This window comes from Bos mutus, chromosome 13, assembly GCF_027580195.1.
Source record: "Bos mutus isolate GX-2022 chromosome 13, NWIPB_WYAK_1.1, whole genome shotgun sequence".
NCBI classification, from domain to species: Eukaryota; Metazoa; Chordata; class Mammalia; order Artiodactyla; family Bovidae; genus Bos; species Bos mutus.
Window position 1 is genome coordinate 54,144,513 of NC_091629.1, and position 24,840 is coordinate 54,169,352.

The 24,840-nt window shown below is 51.5% G+C and overlaps 1 protein-coding gene across 6 annotated transcripts in view; it reads right to left on the reverse strand.

Moving 5' to 3' along the window:
• Nucleotides 1–282: 282 nt before the first annotated feature.
• The window catches only part of ZHX3 (zinc fingers and homeoboxes 3), a 136,467-nt gene continuing 111,909 nt past the window's right edge, over nucleotides 283–24,840 (reverse strand). For all 6 annotated transcript variants that reach the window (XM_070381738.1, XM_070381737.1, XM_070381735.1 and 3 more), the window contains 2 exons: nucleotides 8,139–11,111; nucleotides 283–5,942 (listed from right to left, as the gene is read on the reverse strand). In XM_070381738.1, coding sequence (XP_070237839.1) covers nucleotides 5,932–5,942; nucleotides 8,139–10,962 — 2,835 coding nt within the window. In that variant the 5' untranslated portion in view covers nucleotides 10,963–11,111 and the 3' untranslated portion in view covers nucleotides 283–5,931. The remainder of the gene's footprint in view (nucleotides 5,943–8,138; nucleotides 11,112–24,840) is intronic.

Genomic DNA, 24,840 nt, shown 5'->3' on the forward strand with positions numbered 1-24,840 from the left:
CTTCTCAGTATTTTCCTCCCAGGAAAAGTGTCCTCTCGCTGGATGCCTGACAGCTCTACGTCTGACTCAGTTTCCCTCTGTTTGGCATCAGTCCATGGTGCTGCAGTCCTTTATTTAGTGACCCAGCCGGCTGGACGTGGCGAGCTGGAACTTACCCGGAGCGCCCGAGGGAAACTGCCCCGCTCATCCCTCCGAGTTGCTGGTCTTGCCTGCAGAGTAAGTCTGGAGATGTCAGTGTTCTCAGCTTTTTTTCTGATTCCCCCACAAAACAGTCCGCAGGTGAGAAATGTATTTACATTTTTATTTAGGAGCAATCAAAAGATTTAAAGTACCATTTCGGCCCATTTCAAATTGTACAAGCAGTTTGGCCCTGTTCCCCTCCCTTATCCAAATCCACAGATACAAAATCTAGGAAATGTGCAATTTGCATCTTAGAAATAGCAGCATCCCCACAGGGGACCTTGTGAGGCCTGGAGACTCAGCCCAGAGGGCAGCCCCCTCCTCCTGGCCCGGCACAGCCGCCGTCCAAAGGCAAGTTCCAACTTTCTGTTAAAAACACCTTCCTGGGGTGAGGACTCTGCTTCCGCCAGGCCTGGTGACAGCCCGCATGCGCCTGCGCCTCCCTCGCCAGAGGAGGAGGGCCCCGGACAGACAAAACAGGGCAGTGGCCTCTTAGCACCAAGATGATGGCTGCTTCAGCGGCTCCGGGGCAGGAAGCGCACCTCCAGCCAGCTGCCCCTGCCTTCCCGGCCTTCCTCCTGCAGCCGCCCTTGCCTGCCCTCGTCGGGGAACAAAAGGTCTGTGCTGAAGACCAGCCCGTGAGTGGGCAGCAGAAAACCAGCTACCAGGGAGGCAGATGGACCCTGCCGCCTCTGGCAACCTCCAGCCTGGCACAGAGGCTGCGCTCAGTGCACTTTCAGTCAGCTGCGCGGACAGGGGTGAGGGCGTCTCTCTCCAACAACGATGGCACAACCCGGCCCCCTGGACACACTGAACGAAGCGGTGCTGGGGAGTGGGCGGGAACCCACTGCTCAGGGGCGACCCCCCTCCCCTCAGCATCACCCCACGGCCTGCGACCAGGCCACATCCACCCAGGGGGGCGCTGGCTCTCCAGGCCACAGGGGCAGCGAACCGGACGGGATAGCTGGCGGTGCAGGACCCAGGGCGAGTGACAGCGTCCCCGAACACGAATCGCAGGACGAGCAGGTGCCCTGAGAGGCTCCTGGCTGGGAAGGACCAGACCGTGGGCCTGCACCTTCCTGTCCTCCGTAACTCCTAGATGGTCCACCTCCCACTCCAGTCACACGGGGGCCTTCAGACCGTCCGCTCACCAAGGGGAGGGACAGACATCATAAATTAGCCTCAGCTGAGAGACGCTCCTCACCTCTCCCCCCAGGGAGCAGAGCGGACTCCTGGAGGAAGACGCGCTCTCCAGGTAAACGCCCAGACTCCCCGTAAGAGCCCGCCTGCTCTGAGAGGACAGCAGGAGACACAGGCAGAGGGGCTTGGCCGGGGCCGAGGACAGCAGGGATGGAGCGGCACTGATGCCCCGTGTCCTGCAAACCCAGGTAGGACTTCAGCACCTGGAGGAGCGGGAGCCGGCCCTACCCTCACCCGCAGAGCCGGCGGCGCCTGGCACCCACCCGCTCTGGTCTCCATCCTGCGCGGGCTCCCACTGTCGGGCTTGTCTGGTGCTGGCCAGAGCCTCTGTGCAGAGGAAGCCAGGTTTGCACGCCGGTCACAGGTTCTTCGATTGAAGAACCAAAGAGCAGGCAGCCTGTCCTCTCCAGGCCAGCGCTCCGCCTGCTCCTCCTCCCACCCAGATGCCGGGTCAGCCCTGATGGGGAGCTGCGTCCGCCCTCACCTCCCTGCCCCCAAGTGTGACCAGAGCTGGGGACACAGATTCCAGCAGAAACGAATTGCACACGAGGCCCATGGGTTCACCTAGACCCAGAGCCGGGCAGCAAGCTCCATGCTACACAATCACCACTTCACCTTCCACTCTGCATCCGTTCTGTCTGTCGCGAGGTCGCCTGTAGCCACCCCAGCCCACGTCACCCAGCCCAGCTGTTATGAATGCAGCCAGGACACAGCACAGTGGGGGGGATGCCAGACTGAAACCCTGCTTGGGGAGGGGACTGTTGAGAGAGGGGGCCCCACTCGCCCCACGTTTTCCGGTGTTGGCGCTTCTGTGCACGCAGATGCCCTCTAGCCCCCAGGCCTGGGCAGGCAGGTGGGGAGGGTCTATGCTCCCGGGAAAGGAAGCAAAGGCAGTGGGTGCGGGGGCACAGGAGGGGGGACCAGTGGCTGAGAAGACACAGCCCACGACTCTCCTGACCAGGGCAGCTGCTGGCTTCGGCCTGCAAGGGCTGCCCGCATCCAGAGGCCTTTTCTCCAGCACACAGCTGAGCCTTGGACAGTTTAGTCGTCACACAAAAGGTGAGTCAGACCGGCACCCCACCCCAGGGAGAGTCTAAGAATAGAAAAGGGGGGAAGGAGCTTTAGGAGGAGTCCATATTCCAGGTTTTATGATTTTTTCCTTGGCTGGCTCTTCTCTCCTGCAAAGTGCCTTTATCCACATGGGCTGCAGTCTTTGAATGGACAAAAGCTGCTCCAGCTGGAGGAATTTGGTCCGAGAAGAGGACAGGAAGACAAGAGGCAGCAGGGCCCAGGACAGGGCAGCAGAAGCAGGGAGCTCTCAGCAAAGATGTACACAGAACAGCTGATGCTGTGCCTCTGCGGAAGGCAGCCTGGCACCCAGGGAGGGGACACAGGACCTGTCAAGAGACCACAGACTGAGGCGGACAGAGCCCACAGCATCTGTGTCTCGACTTGGAGAACACGCGAGACTTCAGGTAGGAAGGCCTCCCAGGCCTGTGAGTGCCTACAGGTGCCACCTACCCTCGCCCACCTCCCACCTGTGCTCCCCACAGCAGGGTGGGCAGTCAGCCTTGAAAGGAGCTTGAGTCACACAGGGCCACCCTCCCCAGGTGCTGCGAGTCCCCCAGCCTGGCTTTCCACTTCAGGACCTAAGGGCTCCCGACAAAGAGAGCCCACTTTCCAAATCAAAAAGCTCCTCAACAGTCAAGAATTAAAATATGTAATCAAAGTATGAAAGTATACGTAGCACAAATCCAGGTTTCCTGTATCAGAATGGTGATCTGGTCTCACCTATTCAAACTGGATCTACAACCCCGTGTAAAAAATACAATAAACCAAACATGTACAAGACAGGCAACAAGAAACACTGACATGGTTCACCATCTCTGACGAGTCCAAGTGCAGACAGAGAAGAAGGGAGAGATTAGTCACCTTACAAAAATAGGCTTTTCTTCAGGAGAGACTAGCGCCAGCCTACTTCCCTCAACTTTGCAGCCCACAGACTGCCTCCTACCAGAGGCAACATTACAGTCTACCCTCTGCTGGGGTGCAAGCCCGCGGGGACCCGCCTGGCCACGGGGCCCTCCCACTGCACCCTGCTGCACCCCGGCTCTGGCTGCGTCTCTGCCCAGTTGGCAGTGTTCCTGCTTTTGCCTCCAGGGCCCCAGGTATCTTTAGACACCCATTTGATGACCCAGCCATCTCTGTCTCCTTCAAGCATGCGGCCCGAGCCCCCACCTAAGTCACTCAGATCCAAGAGCAGAGCAAAGAGAGTCTGGCCAGCTTGGGTGGTCTCACTGCTTGGGGGGTGGTGGGGGGCGGCGCACCCTGGCTGTCAGGCAGGGCCCCCGTCTGTGAGAAGACCTGCCCGCAGGCCGCGCTGTGAGTTTCCCACCTTTTAAGGACCAGCTGGTGCTGAGGCGGGGTCACTGTGTCTTCCATGAACTTGTCCACCATGTAATTTATTTTCTCTGCTTTGCTGTTTGGGTTGTTAATGACATGTGAATACAAAAGAAAAGAAAATCCTCTCAGAAGAGACAGCCCTTGGCTGGGGCACACAGGACTCTGGGACACAGCCACTGGAGTTGGCTTCACGCGGCGGCCCCACCCACCCGCAGCATCCACGTGCCACCACGGTCTCGTGTACACGTGAGGCGTACACGTCACCAGTAAAGTGTCAACTGAGTATCTACTGCATATGGATATATATAAGTTAATCTGCACGTACATAAACACTACAGGAAAAGTTCCAGGCGTCTGTTCTCTGATAGAAGGCAACCCCACTCGCCATTCTTGGCAATTCTCCACAGAGGCTTTGGGGCTAAGTAGCTTCACACCCAACATGGAAAGGACACAAAAACAGGCTGCAGAGCACGCCGAGTCCTCACATGCCACCTGTTTATCAAAGGAGAGGTGGTCCCTCATGGGACGGGCAAGCGGGAAGAGACACTTGGGAGGAACAGTGGCTCTGGGGCTTTTGGTTTCCACAGAAAAGTCTCTCCTGGAGGCAGAAGGGGCGACCACCACCTCCATGCTGGGAGCCAAGCCCGTGCGGTGCCTGCCTGGTCTGGTTCTGGGGGCGGGTGGGGAGGAGGGCCGTGGCTACCCCACTCCCTAGTATTTCTCACTACAGCCCCTGCCCTCCCTCTGGGGTCTCCTGAAGCTGCCCACCAGCCTGGGCCCAGGAGGAGCACCCAGGCCTTGGTGCTCTGGGCAGCAGGGGGTTTCTGGGAGCTTCACTCTTTACCTGCTGCTTGCAGAGTGGCTGGTCTTGGGGATACAGTGATTTACCGCTGAGCACAGCTTTGTAGGCAAGTTTCTCAGTGTTACAAAGGCACCTCTTCCTGTGGCTTTTCTCAATTAAAAAAGCAGATATGACAGTTCAGCTAACATAAAGATCGTGTTTTCAAGTTCGGGGATATAAATACAGAACTTTAAAACCTCACAAGGACCTGTCCAGCAAAGTCCAGCACACCAGCCAGGCCCCAGGCGTGGGGCCAGGACTCGAACTTTATCGGGAACCCCACACGCAGGTCTCTGTGCTGAGGACCACCCTGGCTCTGATGGTTCCAAGAGGTCCCCGAGCCACTCAGTTCTTGCTCTGACAGGTTGAGCCTGGGTCTTCCTTCCCAAACCAGAGGCGGCTGTGGAGTGAGTGTCAACAAGAGGGCTGTGGAAGCCCCCCAGCGGCTGTGGCCTTCACTCCCATCGCCCATCCCTGTTTCTCTTGTCAATTTTCCTCTCTAAACATGTCTAGACTGAAAAAAAAAAGCGGCACACAGGTCAGGACATTGGGCTTGACAGGTGTCTCTTTAGTCGATCTGATCACTGAAGAGTTCTGTCCATGAGTCAGACTCTCTGAAAAAGCAGAGCTGCTGTAACAGCTTACGAGAGTGAGAGCATCAGACACTAACCACATACCGGCTCTGTTTTTTAAACCGCCGGGAACACGGGCTCCGCAGTGATCATCCCAGGAGGCGAGGCGAGGCGAGCCCACTGTGCAGTTTGCCGGTCACCGCTGAAAGGGCCCAGGTCTCTTCAAAGGCGCTGCCTTCCTCGAGGACCGCAAAGGAGGCCCGCGGTTGCGGGTGTGGTGACCCCAGCCTGACCGTGGAAGGTGTAGGCAGGCGCGGCCCAGCGATCTTCAGAGAACAGACACAGGGCGTTTCCAGAGATGATGTAAGAGACCATGGACTGCTAACCAGAGTTTCTATGTAATAAAAGTGTCTGCAATCTGACATTTTACTAAACGTGTATAGGCAAGTTTATATGTTAAAAACTTGATTCTGTGTCTATGAATATGAAATCTGAACTATTTATTCACTGGAAGGCAAAGGAGAGGTCCTACATTATGGGCAGGAGAACTGGCAGACGCGTCTCCCCGCTCGCGAGCGGTGGCAGGCTGGGGGGCGGCGGGCTTGGCCGCGTGGAGGCCTGTGCGGGCCGGGGGCTGGTGCGGCCTCGGCCTGTGGCAGCAGAGAGGGGCTGGGCCCTTCCAAGCGGCAGCGGCCTCCCAAGGCTGGCCGGTCCTTCATAGCCATCAGTTCCCATTCAGTCTGTTTCTGAGGAGGAAACACAGGCCCGTCACCTCCATGCGCGTCACCAGGATGGCCCACCCTCCCACGTCAGGGACTTCATCCAGAAGCTCGGCCTTCCCACCAGCCTCCCTGCCCTCCAGCCCAAGGAAGGTGGGGCAGGCCGTGGGGGCAGAGGACGGGATGCTGGCCGCACCTAGCAGGGCCTGGAGCCTCCCCTCAGCAAACCTAGGCCTGAGGCCGGGCTGGGAGCCTGACTTCTGGGCAGTAAACCCTTGCCACACACCGCCTCCCCTTCCAGCTCCTCAGAACACACGGTGCTCGTTCGGCAGGTCTGCTTCCTGACGTGTGTCCCACTGATGCCTTCATCTGTTGTGGGGGAGGGGGTGGCTGTTGAGAGAGACCCTCATCCAGGATGCTTGCGGGGGGTGGGGGGGGCGGTGTTGAGGCTGGCTCAGAGGAACCAGCTCCAGAGGCCAGCCCTCCCTGTCCCCCTGGATACCTGTCTCGGCCAGAAGAGGACAATGCTATGAAGGCACGGCCAGCCTGGCCACCCCTGCTCTGTCCCACCCAGGACACCAGCTCTTCACTCACAGTTGGAGTTACCCACTGAGGGGAACCAGGGATGGTGATTCAAACCCATTTATCCCAAATCCAGGTTAGCATTTTTAATTGTGGTCAAATACACATACCATAAAATCTACTGTTTTAACCATTTTTAAGTGTACAGTTAGGTGGCACTGAGCACATTTCATAATTGTTGCGCAACAACTACCATGCTATTTCCAGCTATAAGAATATCATTCAGGGGAACTGCAATTAAAAAAAAAATAAATTAGTGGGTTCTCATCCCAGCAGTCTGCCATTTTGTTGGCAGAGCCAAAGCCAGGTGTGGGCAGGCCTGATGCTGGAGAAGGTGCCTGAGACAACCAGGCCTGTGGGCCCACACCTGTTCCCTGGTGCCCATGACACCCCCCGTGGGGACCCCATTGACTCATGGGGGCCTGCAGAAAACAAGGTCACATCCAGAAAAACCCAGGCCTGGAACCAACTTCTGAAAGCCCACAAATTACAGAAACTGAGAATTCAGATACTTCCTTGGTTTCCACAGCCTCCCATAAAGGGATGTGAGAGCTGGACCATAAAGAAGGCTGAGCACTGAAGAACTGATGCTTTTCAATTGTGCTGGAGAAGACTCTTGAGAGTCCCTTGGACAGCAAGGAGATCAAACCAGTCAATCCCAAAGGAAGTCAACCCTGAATATTCACTGGAAGGGCTAAAGCTCCAATACTTTGGCCACCTGATGCAAAAAGCCAACTCTGGAAAAGACTGAAGGCAGGAGGAGAAGGGGACCACAAAGCATGAGATGGCTGGATGGCATCACTGACTCAGTGGACACAAGTTTGAGCAAACTCTGGGAGATGGTGAAGGACAGGGAAGCCTGGGGTGCTACAGTCCATGGGGTCACAAAGAGTTGGACACGACTGAAAGACTCAATACCACCTTGCTCCTGGCCAGCCTGTGACAAGGCCACCCATGCGGAGGGTGGGGAGAGGGGGGAGAAGAGGGAGAGGCCAGGAACTCAGGTCAACACCTGAGAAAACCAATACCAGATAACGTGTCTGAGGCGTCAAACTGTCTTCAATAAATAACCTTCTAAAGCTTTCTTTCAAGTACTAGTGTCCTGATCCAGAGAAGCTGAGAAACAAATTCAAGCTTTGAATTCTGTATATCTAAGACGGAAGAGGAGTCTCCATGTCCTCTACATCAGGAAGAAATACAGAAATGCAAGGTACAGGATTTTCACCCTTTTTGGCTCCCTCTGCTTTTGTTCCCCAATTTGGGTTGGATTTCCTCATCAGGAATAGACAGGCCTATTCTGTCTCCTGCCTGGTGGCTTGTCTGGCTCAGGTGGTGTTCTGACTTACTCTCCTTTGGCTAAGAAATGATTAGAGAAGTGTGGATTCACTGGTGGATTAACTGTGCTCCTTCCTTTCCCTGCGCACGTTTAACAAACACAAAATGAAACAGACCCAACAATCAGCCTTTCATCACATGCTTGAATGGGTTCTGCTGCCTGGTGCCCCCGGAAGCAGCCAAACAAGGTGGTCCTGCTGCCAGATGGCCTGAGACATAGCAGCTACCCCGGCCCTAGACTCAGCTCCCCGCCACCCAGTGCCCCGGCACCCTCAGAGGACGGCACAGTCCTGGGGGGCTCCTTACCCAGCTGAGGTCCAGCCTGGGGACTCTGTGTGTCAAAGGGCTCTGCGCTGGCCTCAGGGGCGCTGGGCTCCCACGACTCGCTGTTTTCAGACACCTCCACATAGGCGTCACCCAGCCCTTTGTGAAGGGCTGCAGGGTCGCCGGCGCAGGGGCCCTGGCCCTCGCTGCCCGTGTCGGCCACAGCCCGGGTCTCCTCGCCCAACTTCTCAGCAAACCACTGCTTGACCTGCTGGGCGCTCATCTGGGTCTTGTCGCAGAGGCTCTGCAGGTCCTGCTCGTACAGCATCTTGTGAGTCACGTAATAGTCCTGCAGCAGCTCCCGGTTGCTGGGCGCGATGACTAGCAGCCCGGGGGGGAAGTTGCCCCTCTTGTAGTCTTCGTACCACTTGAGCTGGCCGTTCTTCAGGGCGTACCGGCTGTCCCCAAACCAGCGCACCACCTCGGGCCGCGGCAGGCCTGTCTGGGCCACGATGGAGCCGTAGTCCTGGGTGCTGGGCCACTGTGTCTGCACGAAGAGCTGCCGCAGCAGGTGCCGCTGCTGAGCCGTCTTCTTGCAGCCCGCCTTGCCCGGTGGCTGCTCCGCCAGCTTGCCAGGCGCCTCGTCCTCAGGCTCGCAGATGCCCAGCCCCACGAGCTCGCCCTTGCCATTGGCCTCTGTCACCCGCAGGTTCTTGAGGTTGATTTTGATGGGGCTGACTTTGCGTTCAGCCAGCGTGTGGCCACCGGGCACTTCTGGGGAGCCGTTTTCCCCGGCTAAGCCCTCCTCCCCCTCGGTCTCCGCGGCCTCCTCCTCCCCTGGAGAAGCCCCCTCCTCGGCCTTCTTGGCCTCCTCGGCACTCACTTTTTTCCGTCTCTCTGAAAACCAGCCATCAATCTCCCTGCGGGTCATTTTGGTCTCGGTCCTCAGGCGGTCCAGTTCCTCATCCAGGGGAAGCGGGTTTTGTGCAAAACTGCTCTCCAGGGCTCTGAGCTGCTCAGGGGCCCGCTCCTTGTATTTGGTTGGTGTGAAGTCGGGGGTCTGGTGCCAGGACTGTCGCTTGGCAGAAGGGGGGGTGGCCAGGGTGGCCGCTGTGGGGAGGCAGGTCACCTCGGGGGCCTTGCACGGCGGGGAGAAGGGCGCCTCGGGCACAGGGTCGACGAGCAGGCTGCCGTGCTCCCCGGACAGCGCAGCCCTGGCGCCCTTGAGGTTCCGGCAGTGGTACCTGCGGTCGCTGAACCACTTGCGCACCTCCCGGGCGCTGAGGCCCGTCACTTTGGTCAGGTGCTCCACTTCACTCTGCCCTGGGAACTGGTTCCGGCAGAAGCTCCCTTTCAGAGCTGACAGCTGTTCGTGAGACTTCTTGTTTTTGTAGATGCTGGCATCAAGGAAGGCTTGGGAGGTGATGCTGGGGCAGGCTGTGAGAAGGGACTGGGCGGCGTTCACCACCTTCACGGCTGACGTCGTATTTGAACACACGGTGTTAATGGGCGCCACAGCGGGCGGCTTGGGGACAGAGGTGACTGCCAGGGGGAGAGCGGAGCTGGGGGCCTGCAGCCCGTTGGCCATCAGAGGCTGAGTGACCAGAAGTCCCCCCGCCGTGCCCTCCGGCTGCCCCACCACGTGCCCGGGCAGAGCGGCCTGGATGAGGTGCTGGACGTTGCCGCTGCTGGCAACCAGGGGGGTGTTGAGGACCGTGATGGTGGGCTGGGGCACCGACTGGATGACGGTGTTGAACATCTTTTTCCGGGCATCCTCAATCTCCTCCGGGGACCAGCTGATGCCCTGCTTCAGCCTCTGGGCGGTGAACCAGATCTTGAGCTGTTCCTCCGGGTACTTGGTGACCACAGTCAAATAGCAGAGCTCGGCTTTGGTCGGGTAGGGGAACTTGTGGAAGGAGTTCTTCAGAAAGCTGTTGGAGTCCATGGCCGCGTTGTACGTGGGAATGCTGCTCAGCGGGATCATCACTTTGGGGAGGGACCTGGCGGTGGGGAGGGGCTGCTGGGCCTGCGGGGGTGGCTGCTGCAGGGAGAGGAGCTGGGCGATGCCCGCGGGCAGCACCGGCACCGTCCCCAGCAGGGGGCCATTGGCCGAGTGGGGGGGCTTTGCAGGGTTGGTTGAGGCCTGGCTGGAGGGGGCCGCCCCATTGACAGAGGCATGGTCCCCCTCTTTCACTTCCGTGTCCCCAGCTGGAGGGTTTGGTAAGGCCTCCCCAGTGGGCTGGTTGGGCACATTCTCCTTGAGCGTGTGAATCTTTTTGGCTTCAGCTTTGCCTTTCATTATCTTCATGATTGGAGTCTTGGTGATGATGATTTCCGCCTGTCCATCCATCCCCTCCACGTTTGGCTCCCCTGACAGGTCAGGAGGGCTGGCACCCTCGGGGACACTCTGTTCCACAACCACGTGATTGTCTGGCTTGGCCACATTCCACACAAAGTTGGCTTCCCCTGAGTGACACTTGGCATTGTGCAGAGAAAGCCCCTCGGGAGTTTTTGCCAGAAAGCTGCATTCAGTGCATACAAAGCTTGGGTCTTTGTTAAAGTCTGTGTGCTCTGAGCTCAGATGTCCCACAAACTGGGTTATGTCCTGGGATCTGAAGTCACAGTATTTACAGGCATATGCGTAGCCATCCAAGGTGCCCCGGTGCCCATTAGCCAGCGAGGGGACATCGGGACCACTGGCGCCCTGGGTGGCCTCGGTGCTGGTGGCAGGTGCTTCTGGGGGCGGCTCCTGGGGGGGCCCCTCGGGCCCGGGCTCTGCGGGCGGGGCCTCAGCGCTGGAGCCGGGCAGCACCACGGTCTTCACGGGGATCATGCACGGGGTGGTGGACTTCCTCTTGCTGGCCATGACGACCGTCGTGCTGGGTGATCAGCGGGCGACAGCTCCTCCCGCTGGGGGTCTCACAGCACGGCTTCCAGCTGCTCCGTGAGGCCCAAAGGAGCAGCTTCCGAGGGCTTCTTCAGTTGTTGGCAGAAAGCAGGTTTTCCCTGTTAAACCTGGGGAGGAGAGAGAGAGAGGTGAGGCTCTCCCGAGCTGTGTGTGTCCCCGATTCCCAGACACACTCTGCTGCTTGCCTCCGATCACCCGGGCCTTCTCCCAAGGAAGGCAGCAGCACCTTGGATGGAACATTCCAGTCGGGAGCCCCTCAAGCACAGAACAGTGCCCCAGAGAGTGAGTGGTTCATCCCGACACCAAGGGACGGACTTCAGCCACGTGTTTCTGTTTTGTTTCCCTCTGCTTGCTTGCATAAAATAACTCGGATTCAAAAATGACAACAATAAAAATAATCCTCCTCTGGACCTTCAAATGAATTCTGGCCATGTCAGAGCGAGAACAAAAGACCCTAGTGTAATTCTTGTTTAAATGTTTGGGCCAGTGAGGGCTTTCTTTTCATAGCCTTCCCACACGGGAGCGCAGGCCGCCACCCCTGCCTCTCCGGCGCCAAGGCCAGAGGCCGCGTCGTGGCAGTGTGTCCCGGGGAGAGGGCACTGCTGCCCAGGGCCGAGCTCTGGGGACTCCCTGTCCTGCCCTGTCACCCCCAGCTCCAGGCTGCTGGAGAGGACCCTTAGTTACTGCCTGTACCCCGGACTCCTGGTGCTCAGGTAAAGCCCAAGGTCGGAGGGTCAGAGGGTGCACAGACGCAGTTTGTGGCCCCATGACTGCACCTCTCTCCCTGGGGCAGCAGCCCCTTGAGTGGCTTCACCCTGGGTGTGCGTGCGACCGTGACCTTGTGTTGGGCTTGCTTTTTATTTCTTCTGGTGCCTTTATTGTTTCTTTAAAAAAAAAAACCCAACCCTGAAAGCTTTGATCCATTTGAAATTTATTTCAAAAGCTGAGATGATTTATTTACATGTAAAGTACTCCTAATTCTTTCATGAGATGCCAGGAGAAAACTTTCTGTGATGTCTATTATTGATATTAATATACAACCGCAATCATCATTACCTTTCTTTTAGCAAATTGCAATGCTGATAATGACTAAAATAACAGTTATTCTAATACCAGAATCGTATTATCATCAGTGTTTAGATTTGATATAAAAGTGTAAAAAAAAAGGTAAAATACCTCCATGTAAGTTCTTAATAAATAAACACAGCAAGCTATTTTTTCTCCCTTTAAGACCTGGTGATCATGACGATAAAAAATAGTTGCTAGTAAAAAACAGTTGGCGTGAGATAAGGATAAACATATGCCCAGTGCACCCACCTGTCACCATTTCCTCCACTGAAATGTTATGCATTTTTTAAACTTAATTTTTAATAGTAAAAATAAAATAGCAATATTAAGTAAAATTTAAGAAAACCACCTATAGTTTTCCATATACTGCAAATATTTTGTACCCATTTTTAATCATTAATGGGCACACACGTTTTTTTTTCCATTAAACATTTCATCATAAACAGTGTCATTAAATAAGCTTCATAATTACAATATTCAATAGTGCCTAATAATGTACCCCTACAGAGTTCAGCCTCCTCTGCTACACACAGGCCTCAGTGTCCCCCTCTCATGGGTGACAATGAAATGACCTCTGGATATATAGGATGTATTTCTTCTATCAAATTATTTCCTGAGGCTGAGCACACAGAAATGGGTAATTTACCAGATCAATGGGTAATTTACCAGTATCAATATTTCTAAGCTCCTCTATATAGTACCAGCAAACATTTTAAATTAAGTGCTTTACCACCTGATTAAATTCCAAATCAGGAAAACTAAGGATAATACAGTTATGTTTTCAGCAGGCAAATCAGATTTTCAGATAAGTCACTGAAGACATCAAAAAGAATATACGAATGAGCAAGTGACGTAAGAAAAAACTGACTTCACCAAAATTAAAATAACTTTCTGTGCCTTAAAGGCTGCCATCAACAAAGTGAAAAAGACAAGCCATGGAACAGGAGAAAATATTTGCAAATCATATCAGATAAAAGGGCTTATAACTGAATAATAAAAAGACAAAAATCCAATTAAGAAATAGGTAAAGAAGTTTCTTTGGAAGGAATGATGCTAAAGCTGAAACTCCAGTACTTTGGCCACCTCATGCAAAGAGTTGACTCATTGGAAAAGATTCTGATACTGGGAGGGATTGGGGGCAAGAGGAGAAGGGGACGACAGAGGATGAGATGGCTGGATGGCATCACCGACTCGATGGACATGAGTTTGAGTGAACTCCGGGAGATGGTGATGGACGGGGAGGCCTGGTGTGCTGTGATTCATGGGGTTGCAGAGAGTCAGACACGACTGAGCAACTGAACTGAACTGAAAGAATTTGAATAGACATTTCTCCAAAGCAGGCCTATAAATGACGAATAAGCATATTTAAAAAGTACTTGGGCTTCCCTGGTGGCTCAGTGGTAAAGAATCCACCTGCTGATGCAGGAGACACGGTTTTGATCCCTGCTCTGGGAAGACCCCACATGCTGAGGGGCAGCGAAGCCCACGCACCACAACTACTGATCCCATGCTCTACAGCCCGGAAGCCGGAACCGCGGCGCCCACGTGTGGCACCTACTGAAGCCCACACCCTGGAGCCCGTGCTCTGCAACAAGAGAAGCCACCTCAGTGAGAAGCCCATGCACCACAACTGGAGAGCAATCCCCCACTTGCTGCAACTAGAGAAAGCCCCTGGAGCAACGAAAACCCAACACAGCCAAAAATGAATACATTTTTTTAAAAAGTGCTCAACACCATTAGTCATTAGGGAAATACAAATCAAAACCACAGTGAGACGCCAGTTTACTCCCACCAGGATGATTGTGATCACGATGACAGATGATGACACTACAGGTGAGGAAGTGCGGAGACCAGGATCCTCCAGCATCAGTGGCTGGAAGGCAGAATGGGGCAGCCTTTGCTGCACTTGAGAAGACAGCTGGGCAGTTTCTCAGAAAGTTAAATATAGAATTACCATGCTGCTGCTACTAAGTCGCTTCAGTCGTGTCCGACTCTGTGCGACCCCAAAGGCGGCAGCCCACCAAGCTCCCCCGCCCCTGGGATTCTCCAGGCAAGAGCACTGGAGTGGGTCGCCATTTTCTTCTCCAATTCGTGAAAGTGAAGTCGCTCAGTCGTGTCCGACTCTTTGCGACCCCATGGACTGCAGCCCACCAGGCTCCCCCGTCCGTGGGATTTCCCAGGCAAGAGTGCTGTAAGGCCCAATAATTCCACTCCTAGGTGTATACCAAATAGAAATGAAAGTATGTCCATGCAAATATTCATAATGATAGCCCTGAAGTAGAAGCAACCTCAATGGCCATCAACAGGTGAATGAATAGACACAACAGGCTTTGTCCATGTGACGCGCTACTGTTCAGCCATAAAAAGGCACGAAGTACTGACGTGGGCTACAGCACAGATACAAACATCATGAAGGCAGACACACGATGCCACGTACCACGTGGCTGCATCTGTGTGAAACACTCAGAATAGGCATCTCCATAGTGACAGAAGGTAGATTAGTGTTTGCCAACAGCAGGGAGGGGAGGGGAAAATAGGGACTGACTGACCACTAACGGGGATGAGGTTTCTGTTTGGGGTGATGCACATGTATACCTGTGATGGATTCATTTTGATATTTGGCAAAACTAATACAATTATGTAAAGTTTAAAAATAAAAATTAAAAAAAAAAAACTGTGAACATGCTAAAAACTACTGAAAGGACTTCAAAAACCCAAGTAAGTGGAGGATGGCAAGTTACAGCCCTCAGTTCTGTAGAAGAGGGCCATCACTGTCCCATCTCAGGATCCAGTAGAGGTGACCTCACTGATTTATGGTACTTCCTGACCTGCCTTCCTCTTCCTCATGATTGCCCTGGGGAAGGTGAAAACAGTGGCTATGAACACTAGTCAAGGCGAGAAAGGGACGAGAACCGCAGACCTGGCGGCTCAGGAAGCAAGCATGGTCACCGGGAGGCCCGCCTGCCCAGCCCAGTCCCCGACACTCAGGCCGAACTGACCTTTGTGATGGCGACTGGGCTCCAGCAAAGCAGAGTTACAGTATGTCCCCTGTGTTTATTTACTAAGGCTCAGGAGGGGGCAACACGAAATGGAATTGATTTTAGGAGATGGCCCTAATGTCTGAATTAACAATTCAGTCTCAAGGTAGCCCCCCAACTGTCTTCCAAATCAACGATCCAGGAGAGCACCACTGCCAACTGTTCTGAGTGGCTCGGTCACCTGTTACGAAGGAAGCTGATTAAACAGCAGGAGCGGGGTGGGGTGAGGGGGCAGCAATTGCCAAAGGTCCCTGAGAGCGGACTATGGGTAGACAGCGCTGTAATCTGCACTCTCATTTCACTCCCACAGCAAACCCTGGAGGAGGAACTATTATCACTCCCGGGCTCAGGGGGTGCAGTAACCGCCTACAGGGCGCACAGCTGGCAGGCAGAGGCGGCTGGCAGGCAGGCTCCAGAGTCTGCCCTCCACCAGTGCACGCACCGAGCTCTCCGAGCAAGCACAACACTGCTGGAAGGAGGCCTGGAGGACTTTCCCGAGCTGTACTTCCCCCCAGTGTTTATCAGGAAAAATGCCAAACATACAAAAAGTTGAAAGAATTTTCCAGTGAATTCCCACATACTTACCACCTGGGTGACATCATCCAGCTGTTTTCAGTAATTCCACCCATTTAGCTAAGAGGGGCTGAGTCTATTTGTCATACGTTTTTTTCAAGGGTATCCAATAAAAGTAGTAAGAGTAAGGCCCTGTCTAGAAACCCCATCCAGAAGCGGCCCATGGACCCTGCTGGATGCGCGGGGCAACAATCACCTTGAGCAAACAGCCTGTCAGCCAAGCCAAGCCCTGAGTGAGGTGTGCTGAGAAAAGCAGGAGGTTCTGTGCTGCCAAAGAGATTTGCAGACAGGACCAGAGGACAATCCCAGGTTCATCATCATTCTTTGTACAATCCTTTCTCCACCCTGTCTTGAAAGTTTGTCTTGTAAATGCATTGTTTTTCTTTAATGAGGAAATAAGACTGAAAGTACATAACTTTCCCCCCAAAATCTGTCTTTGGAAACCAGGAATTGCTCAGTTCCCTAAAGTAACAAAGCTGTAGCTAAGTCACTGCACTTCAACACTACAAATAATCACATTTGTGGGGCTGGAAAAAAAAATGTTTGCAGATCAAATTCTTAAAGTGTTTAGCTTTATAGATAAGTCAGGAACTTTCCATTGTTGTTTTAATTCTGAGGAAGGAACTGGAAGGACAACAGGAGTTCAACAAAAGATTTCGAATGTTGAAAAGGCGACTGTCAGCAGACGCTTTCCAAGTGTTACGGGGGCCAGGCTTCGGCCCTCCTTGACACGCGACACACAATTTACCGATAGAAACCGGAGTGACGGGAGAAGCTGACAGAGCTGCAGAAACACACTCAGTGATGTTAATATACTCTTCATGGTTCTGAAAGCTCGAGTAGACAACAAGAAAGGATGAGAAGGATAAGACTTCCACAATGAGGATGAGGAAGGCACAGGTAGTCTTGAATATTCTACAGTCATCCCCTTCATATTTTAAGAACATTTATGAGACAAAGTTTCTCTCAGAAATAATGAAGAAAAGTGAAAATCCTCCCTGTTTTCCCCAGACAGAGCCACTGTTAACAATCTAGTGTCCATTATTTCAGACATCTTTTAGAGGCATAAGTTACTATAACCAGTGTTTTTAAAAACTGAAAATGGAGTTGTATTTTGTTCTGATTCTCTTTCTTCCCACAATGATGTAGTTTCAACATCTTTTAATGTCAGAACCTACCGTTTATCTCACTCTTTTAAACAATGTTCTAATTTATGCATCCACCAAAATTTACTTAATCAATCTAGCTCTTAACAGACTTTTGCATTTCTCCAATTTTTTATATTCTTACAAATAATGGCTCAATGGATATCCCTGAGAATACTTTTTGTGCATTTGAAAGTATCTGAAATTCTCAAGTTCTTTTAAGTAGCACTGCTGTGGCATGTATTACTTCTTTTTTTTCGGCCACGCTGAGTCTGTCGCTGTGCACAGGCTCTCTCTGGCTGCGGCGAGTGGGGGCTACTCTCGAGTTGCGGTGTGCGAGCTTCTCACTGCCATGGCTTCTCCTGCTGTGAAGAACAGGCTCTAGCTCTAGCTCAGGGGGCATGTGGGATCCTGCTGAAGCAGGGACTGAATGTGTGTCCCCTGCGTCGTCAGGCAGATTCTTAACCAGTGGGCTACCTGGGAAGCCCTGCTGAGGCATTTACAATATTGTCAGTGAAGTACAGCAGTGCCCTCCAGATAGGTGGTGCTGATTCTCACTCCCATCAGCGGAGAGTGACGTGGCCTCAGTGCCCTCCAGATAGGTGGTGCTGACTCACTCCCATCAGCGGAGAGTGACGTGGCCTCAGCGTCACCACATGGCATCACTGCTTCTCGCCTCTGCTCACACGTGCGTGAAAAACTGGTCACTACTGTTTTAACTTGCATTTCTGTACAGCGAGGGCTGAAAATCTTTTCACATGTTGTTGGTACTTGTGATAATTACTTTTGCCTGTTTTTTCTGTAGATTTTAAGAGTTCTCTACATATTAAGGAAATTGGCTCTTCATCATCTATCACAGAGGAAGCTGTGGTTTATACCAAGATTGCAAGGATGTTTTAATACTAGGAAATTTCTAAAAATAATTAACATCATTGCTAAATTGGAGAAACCAAAATAGCATTTTAATAGGGTTATACTCTAATTTCTTCTTGTGGTAAAATAAACACATGACATAAAATTTCCCATCTTGACTACTTTGAAGCATAGAGTGTCACTCACACACCCTCGCTGTTGCTCGGCAGGCCTCCAGCCCTCTCCACCCTGCAGAACTGCAGCTCTAGACTCACTGGACAACAGTGGTCCCCCACCCCTCCTCAGCCCCTGAAAACCATCGTTCTCCTTTCTGCTTCTACGAGTTTGGCAACTGCAGACGCTCCGTGTAAGAGGGACTATGCGGAATTCGTGTTTCTGAGACTGGCTTCTTTCACTTACAGTCCTCAAGGTTCACCCACGCAGTGCCATGCGGCAGACGCCCCGTCAGCATCCTTGCTGAACATCATCTGACCAGTATGACAGTTTATTTCTGGGCTCTGTACTCTTTTCCGTAGGTCTTTGTCTATCTCCACGCCAGTACCACGCTGCTTTGGTCACTGTCGTTTTGTAACATGTTTGAGATCAGGATGTGCAAGGTCTCTAGCTGTTTTTCTTTCTCGAGATTATTATGGCTATTCAGGGTCCTTTGAGATTCCAGATGGGTATTAGATTTTTTTTTCCATTTCTGCAAGAAAATGTCATTGGGATTTTGATAGGGGTTGCACCGAACCTGGTTTCAAGGCGGTTGGGTTAAGTTTGTTCTTTTTCTAGTTCCTTGAGGTATAAAGTTAAGCTGTTGATTTGAGATCTCTTTTTTTTTTTTGGCCACACCATGCAACTTGAGGATCTTAGTTCCCCAACCAGGGATTGAACCCATTCCCCCGCAATGGACCACAAAGCCCTAACCACTGGACCACCAGGGAATCCCCTTTCTTCTTTTTTCTAATGAAAGTATTTATCACTATAAATGTCCCTCGTTGTATTGCTTTTGCTGTATATCAAAGTTTTGTTATGCTGTGTTTTTGTTTTCACTTGCTTCAAGGTATTTTATAGTTTCCCTTGCAATTTCTCCCTTGACCCACTGGTTGTTCAAGAATGTGTTGTGTAATTTCTTCATATTTGTGAATTTTTCAGTTTTACTTCTGCTATTAGATTAAGACCTATATGTACTGATGTAAATATATCTCAAGATATTTAAATAATAAAATATGTAATATACTGCATAATAAAATATATGATTTCATCATATAATAATCTATTTAGACTTGTATTTGCTTGAATATGAAAAGAATTCAGGAGAAAGGATAAATATTGGTCCATTAAACAATAATGACTTTATCAGGAAGGAGAAGAGAATTTACTTTTTTTAAACTTTATGCCCTCTGTATTGTTTGAATTTGTACAGTCATGTGTTGCTTTTAATTTTAAAAGTAGCAGTAAGGATGAAAATAAATAAAATGAATGGTGCCAGTGAGCAGCAAACTCTGCAGATAGGGCAGCCAGCACACAGAACGGGGGTGAGCTGCTCACGTACAGCCGGGAGGGTTCACTGTCTCATGACCATCCCGTGCACAAGAGGTACAAGACAGGGGCTGGGGGAGGGGGTCCTGATGCCCCGCAGATCCCAAGGCCGTGTCAAAATGGAGCCCCTGATTTGCGTCACTCTTATCATTTACGAGGCAAACTTGTTCTGCTGAAGTCATTCAACTGGAATAATAAATTACATCTGCCATGGATTTACCTGTGTCAGAGAGATGGAGGGAATCTGACCACTCCTTGTTTTCAAATATCTGTTTCCAGTCGTCAATGACCGTGATCATTTTTTTGGACCCCTGACACTGCAATCCATTAGGGCACAATTTAATTGAGGCAGAGTCCTTGGAAGTGTAGAGTTTTTACCCTTGAAATGAACCCTAATCACAAGCATCCTAAAGATTACCTACTTGTGTGAAGTCCCACAGAATAGCTGAAAAACTGAGTGAACCCCATGTGCCAGAAGTGTCAGAAAGTTGTATGGGGGCCAGATGTGCAAGCAAAGTGAAACCAAACACCCAGCAGGTTCTCATTGTGAAGTCAGTCTGGGCTGTAAATGACAGACCTTTCAGAGTCGCTGTGGCACGAATCAGGTGATCCCTGTAGCAGCAGTGGCTGGAACTGTGAACCTGTGAACCACTGCCATAAACTCTGGATTAAATCAATGGCTTCCATTGCCAGAGACCTCTGAAGTGTAAGATAATGCCGCACACAAGCGGATCAATTTGCACGGATGGCACTACTGCTATGCTAGAAAGGAAGTCACTTCTCTATCGCCAAGTGCTCTGTGGCCTGCAAAGTGCGTTCATCGCTCTCAATCCATCCCAGTGGCCTCCGGAGTCGGTTATTATCGTTCCTGCACCCAGAGCACCGGAGAGCTATTGGGCAAGAAATGGGAGGGGACAGATTCATATACGAGCCCGATGTTCTGACTCTCTGTTCTTTTTTAGGCCACGTTCACTCTGAATACTAACTGAATGATAAACTCATTACCTTTCATTAGTTTTACATTATCCACATTATTAATTAAATAATTTTGAGCCTTCTTACAGAGGGCTCAAAGATTTTTACAAGCGGAATTTGTTGGATGGTGTTATTTTTCGAGATAAATGACTTGATGAGGCATTTGTGAGCCTTCACATGTATAACATTTTTAGAGTGTGAGAAGAGGGGAGGGATTGTTTCCTCCAGAGCATGACTAGAGAACTCTGCTACGGTGGGGCTAAGTGATTAGACTGAGGTTAGTGAGCAGGAATCAACAACAAAAAGAACATAAGGGAGACGGTCCAGCCTCAGGAATGTGTGTGGGCAGGATCCTGGCAGCCCAGCAGACCTGCTGGCTGGAATTGTCAGATTTCTGCTGAAACAAAGAAGAGTTACAAAGAACTGGAGTCTGTCTCTGAGCCAAGGCCTCAAGTGTCAAAGCCATGTCAAGCCCAGGGCTGACCTCTCTGGATACCTGCGGGTCACAATACTTTCTACACTTAGGAATCACCACCCAGCGGAGGGCGTGGGGCCAGCACTCTTATTTTTCCCCTTCAAACAGTTCTTGTTTCTGTCAAGTCATCAACAGAAATAGCCTGCTCCAGTCAGATGTTGTCACCTCTATAGTGAACAGTAATTCACTCTTTCTCAAGCTCAGAAGAGTGATGACAATAAAAATACAGCAGCCTCAGAATTAAAGGGACCCTGTGCTGTGTGCTCAGTTGCACAATCGTGTCCGACTCTTTGCAACTCTAAGGACGGTAGCCTGCCAGGCTCCTCTATTCATGGGATTCACCAGGCAAGAATACTGGACTCGAGAGACCACGTATTTCAATCGTTCGACTTTACATGAATCACCTTGAAAGTGTCACTTCTGTGGTCAGGATGACTAACCACCCAGTTCTACAAGGTGGTTAGGCTGGCCCAGGTTCGACTGTCTCCAGAGACGGGGAGCTCAGCATCCACTGGGTTTGAAAAGATGTTAGAAATGATTCCTTATAGCAAGCACCCACAAAATTACCTTCCTAGGGGTTTTACTCACTAGGTTTAATTTTTCACTCAAAAATAGTTGAAGACTTCCTATGTGCTCAGTACTATGTGCTTGGTACTGGGTATAAAAGGATTTTTGAAAAGACGTCATTGCTGTACTGCAGAAGCTAATCAGTTACTGGAGTCTTTAGGCTCTTCAGCAGCCATCTGGGGCGTGCTTTCCTTCTGCACACACTGGCTTCCCTTGCCCACCTGCAGTTGGGTGTAAACAGTGAAATGTAAGCAAATGTGCCATCTCCAGGGGAAAGCACTGAGAGAAAGTACATGCTTTGCTTCACTATTTACCCTCTGGCTGGCCCTGGCAACTTGGAAATGTTTCAGATCGTAGCTACTCTGTTAGCCTGGGTCCTAAAGGGAGAACAAAAGTTGATCTGTAATGTACATGTAACATGAGCAAGAAATAACTTTTGTGGTTTTAAGTCACTGAGATTTTTGGAGTTGCTTGTTACCACAGCATAATCCAACCCATCCTGACGGATACACAGTGTAAGGGAAACCAGACAAACAAATCAACACAAATCAACAATAAGCCAAGTGTCGCAGTGGAGGCATGCACGGGACTCGGTGAGGGTGCAGGAGGAGGTTTACCACCACCTAAGCTTTCCAGAGGACGTGGGTAAGGCCTCGAAGAAGGGGCAGCCTTTTAAACAGAGGCTGGAGGATGAGTGGATACTGCCAAGCAGACATGTTAAGAAAAGGGGGTTCTAGACAGAACACTTAATGAAAAGCCATGGAGGGAAGAGAGGACGTGGTCTGGAGAGAGACCAAGGAGCTTGGTTTTGCTGGGGTAGAAGACTGAATGTGGTGTATGTCCCACAAGGCTGAAGAAGATGAAGTTTGCAGGACCCTCCCTTGATGGGCTCCCTCTGAGGAATGCATCTGTATTTTCGTAAATGTATGCTTATATTGGGCTTCCCAGGTGGTGACAGTGGTAAAGAATCTGCCTGCCAATGCAGGAGACACAGAGAGATGCAAGTTCAATCCCTGAGTTGGGAAGATCCCCTGGAGGAGGAAATGGCAGCCCACCCCAGTCTTCTTTCCTGGAGAATCCCATGGAGAGAGGAGCCTGGCGGGCTACAGTCCGTGGGGTTGCCACGAGTCGGACACAACTGAGCACCACCACCATGCTTATATTTTTGATACTTTTCCCCTCCTCAGGAGACCCTCCCTCCTAATGTTCAGGTTCCACCAAAGCTCGTCTGCTTTTGAGGGGGTGGAGGGGAGCAGGAGATGACCTGAAACCTTATTAATCGTCTGCATGACACCTTCTCCCATATTTAAAAGAAGGAATCCGGTTCCCCAAGAATCTTTTCCCACCCAAGCCAAGCACTCTCATTCCTGCACGTGGGGTCATGGCTGGAACGTCTGGCATCGTCTCAACTGCTCTTCTCTGAAAGTGCTCCTATTTGTCTAGAGCTCTCTTAAGGGTGGCACCTGAATCTAACCCTACTTCTCCAGATGGATTCATGATGTATTTATCACTTTTCTTACTGGAGTTTCATGCATCATACTTTATCCTTCCATAAAAGCTGTGACCCAGTGATGCCAGATTGTTTACACTGTGAGATTCCCCAGACAATATGGAGAAGTGCTCTTGGATTTAATTCACACCCAGTACCAGTATCAAAATACAACAGTGGACTTTTCCCCTTTAGGTCTGGGAGACTTAGAGGAACAAGTTTGATACAAAAAAGAAAGTTAATTCATTTAAGAAATGTTTACTAAGTGCCTACACCCTGTGCCAGGCACTGTCCTAGATGCCAGAATATGCTAGAATAGAACAAAAGACAAAAAAGAGATACAAAATTCTCTGCCACCCTGGAGTTCACATTCTCGTTTAGGGGAGAGACAAAAAACCAAATAAATAAGTGAAACTGTGTGTTAAAGAATAGTAAGAGCAGGACTTCCCCAGTGGTCCAGTGGTTAAGAATCTGCCTTCCCATGTAGGGGGATGTGAGTTCAATCCCTGGTCTGGGAACTAAGACCCCACATGCCACAGGGACACTAATGCCACGTGGCAGCTAGAGAGCCGCATGAGAGCTCCTGAGCCTGCTCTAGAGCCCGCGCTCCGCAACAAGAGAAGCCTCCAGCTCACCGGAACTAGACAAAACCTGCATGCCCAACGAAGGCCCGACACGGCCAAAAAAAGCAAAAAAGAAAAACCTAATGGATGACAGAAGGCAGTGGGATGGCATGTCTACAGTGCTGAGAGAGAAAAAGTGAGAGAGAGCAGTAAGTGCAATGGAGAAAAATAAAGCAAGGAAGGGGAACAAGGAGCGTGGTGGGTGGGGAGGTGATGCAAGGTCACAGTTTTAACCATGGTGGCTGGAATGCTTTCCTAAGAACGTGACCCTGGAGCAGGGACTCAGAGGTGAGGCAGTGAGCCATCCTGCAGTTGAAGAGCGTCCCAAGCAGAGGCATGAGCTGCTGCAAGGACCTGGAGGTGGCATCGTGCCTGGTTTGTTCAGGACAGCTGGGCGGGAGCAGTCGGGAGTGAGCAGGAGAGGACGGGGCCCAAGAGGTGAGCAGCAGACGGTGTGGGCCACAGTCACGACCCCAGTTTCTCTGAGCTGGGCAGCCCCCGGGGTGGCGGGGGCTAGGAGCAGAGGGCTGACGAGGTCTGACGTGTGTCCCACAGGACGCAGCTGCTGGCTGTGTCGAGAACAGACTGCAGGAAAAACAAGAGGAGAAGCAGGAAGCCTGTCAAGAGGGGATGGCAGTGATCCAGGCAGGAGACGACAACGGCCTGGACCAGGATTTAGAGATGGAGGTGAAGAGCAGTGTCTGGAGTCTGGGACCTTCTGACAGTAGAGCTGACAAGGTTCCCTAAGGGACTGGATGGAGCATGTGGAGGAATCTCATCCACAGGAATCAAGGCTGACTCCAGGGTGTTTGACCTAAGCTACTGGAAGGGTGGTGTCGCCATCAACCAAGATAGGCTTGAACCTGGAAGCTTCCTATCAAAAGCCAAAGCCAATGTGTGCTGAGACTGGAAGGTCCCTTTCTAGGTGAGAGACTAGACTGAGCTGGCTTGGTCATCAGCATTTCAGGGAGGCTGTGCAAGGCCAGTGTCCCAGTGAAAAGACTCTGCTTTCTGCCCAAACCTGCTCGAACTCACAGAGAAACTACGGAAGGCGGGATGGGGGCCCAGGGGATGAGGAGGTGGGGAGAGAGGGAGGGTGGGGACCAACAGAGGCTACCGTGAAGGCGACTCGTCAGAACCTGCACCGTCCAAAGTCCATCACGTTACATGAAAACGCACTGGAAGCCCACGTTTCAAGTTCAAAAAGTAAATTACTTTATTAAATTTAAAAGTAAAAATTCAAAAAAGCAAAATAGTAAATGGTTTGCCCTGGATGTGGTTTTATTTCAGAATTACACTGGCTTTGTTTTAATTGAATTTTTCCAGTGTGGGACAGAGACTCTGCAGGCTAAACAGCCTGCAGGCTAGTGGGCATGTCTGAGCCTCTCAGGACTGAACACTCCTCTAAACTGAACTCTCTGGCTCTCCCCTGGGAGGGGTGCTTTTCCTCACCCCACTCCCAGGCTCAGTCTACACTGCAGACTGACTT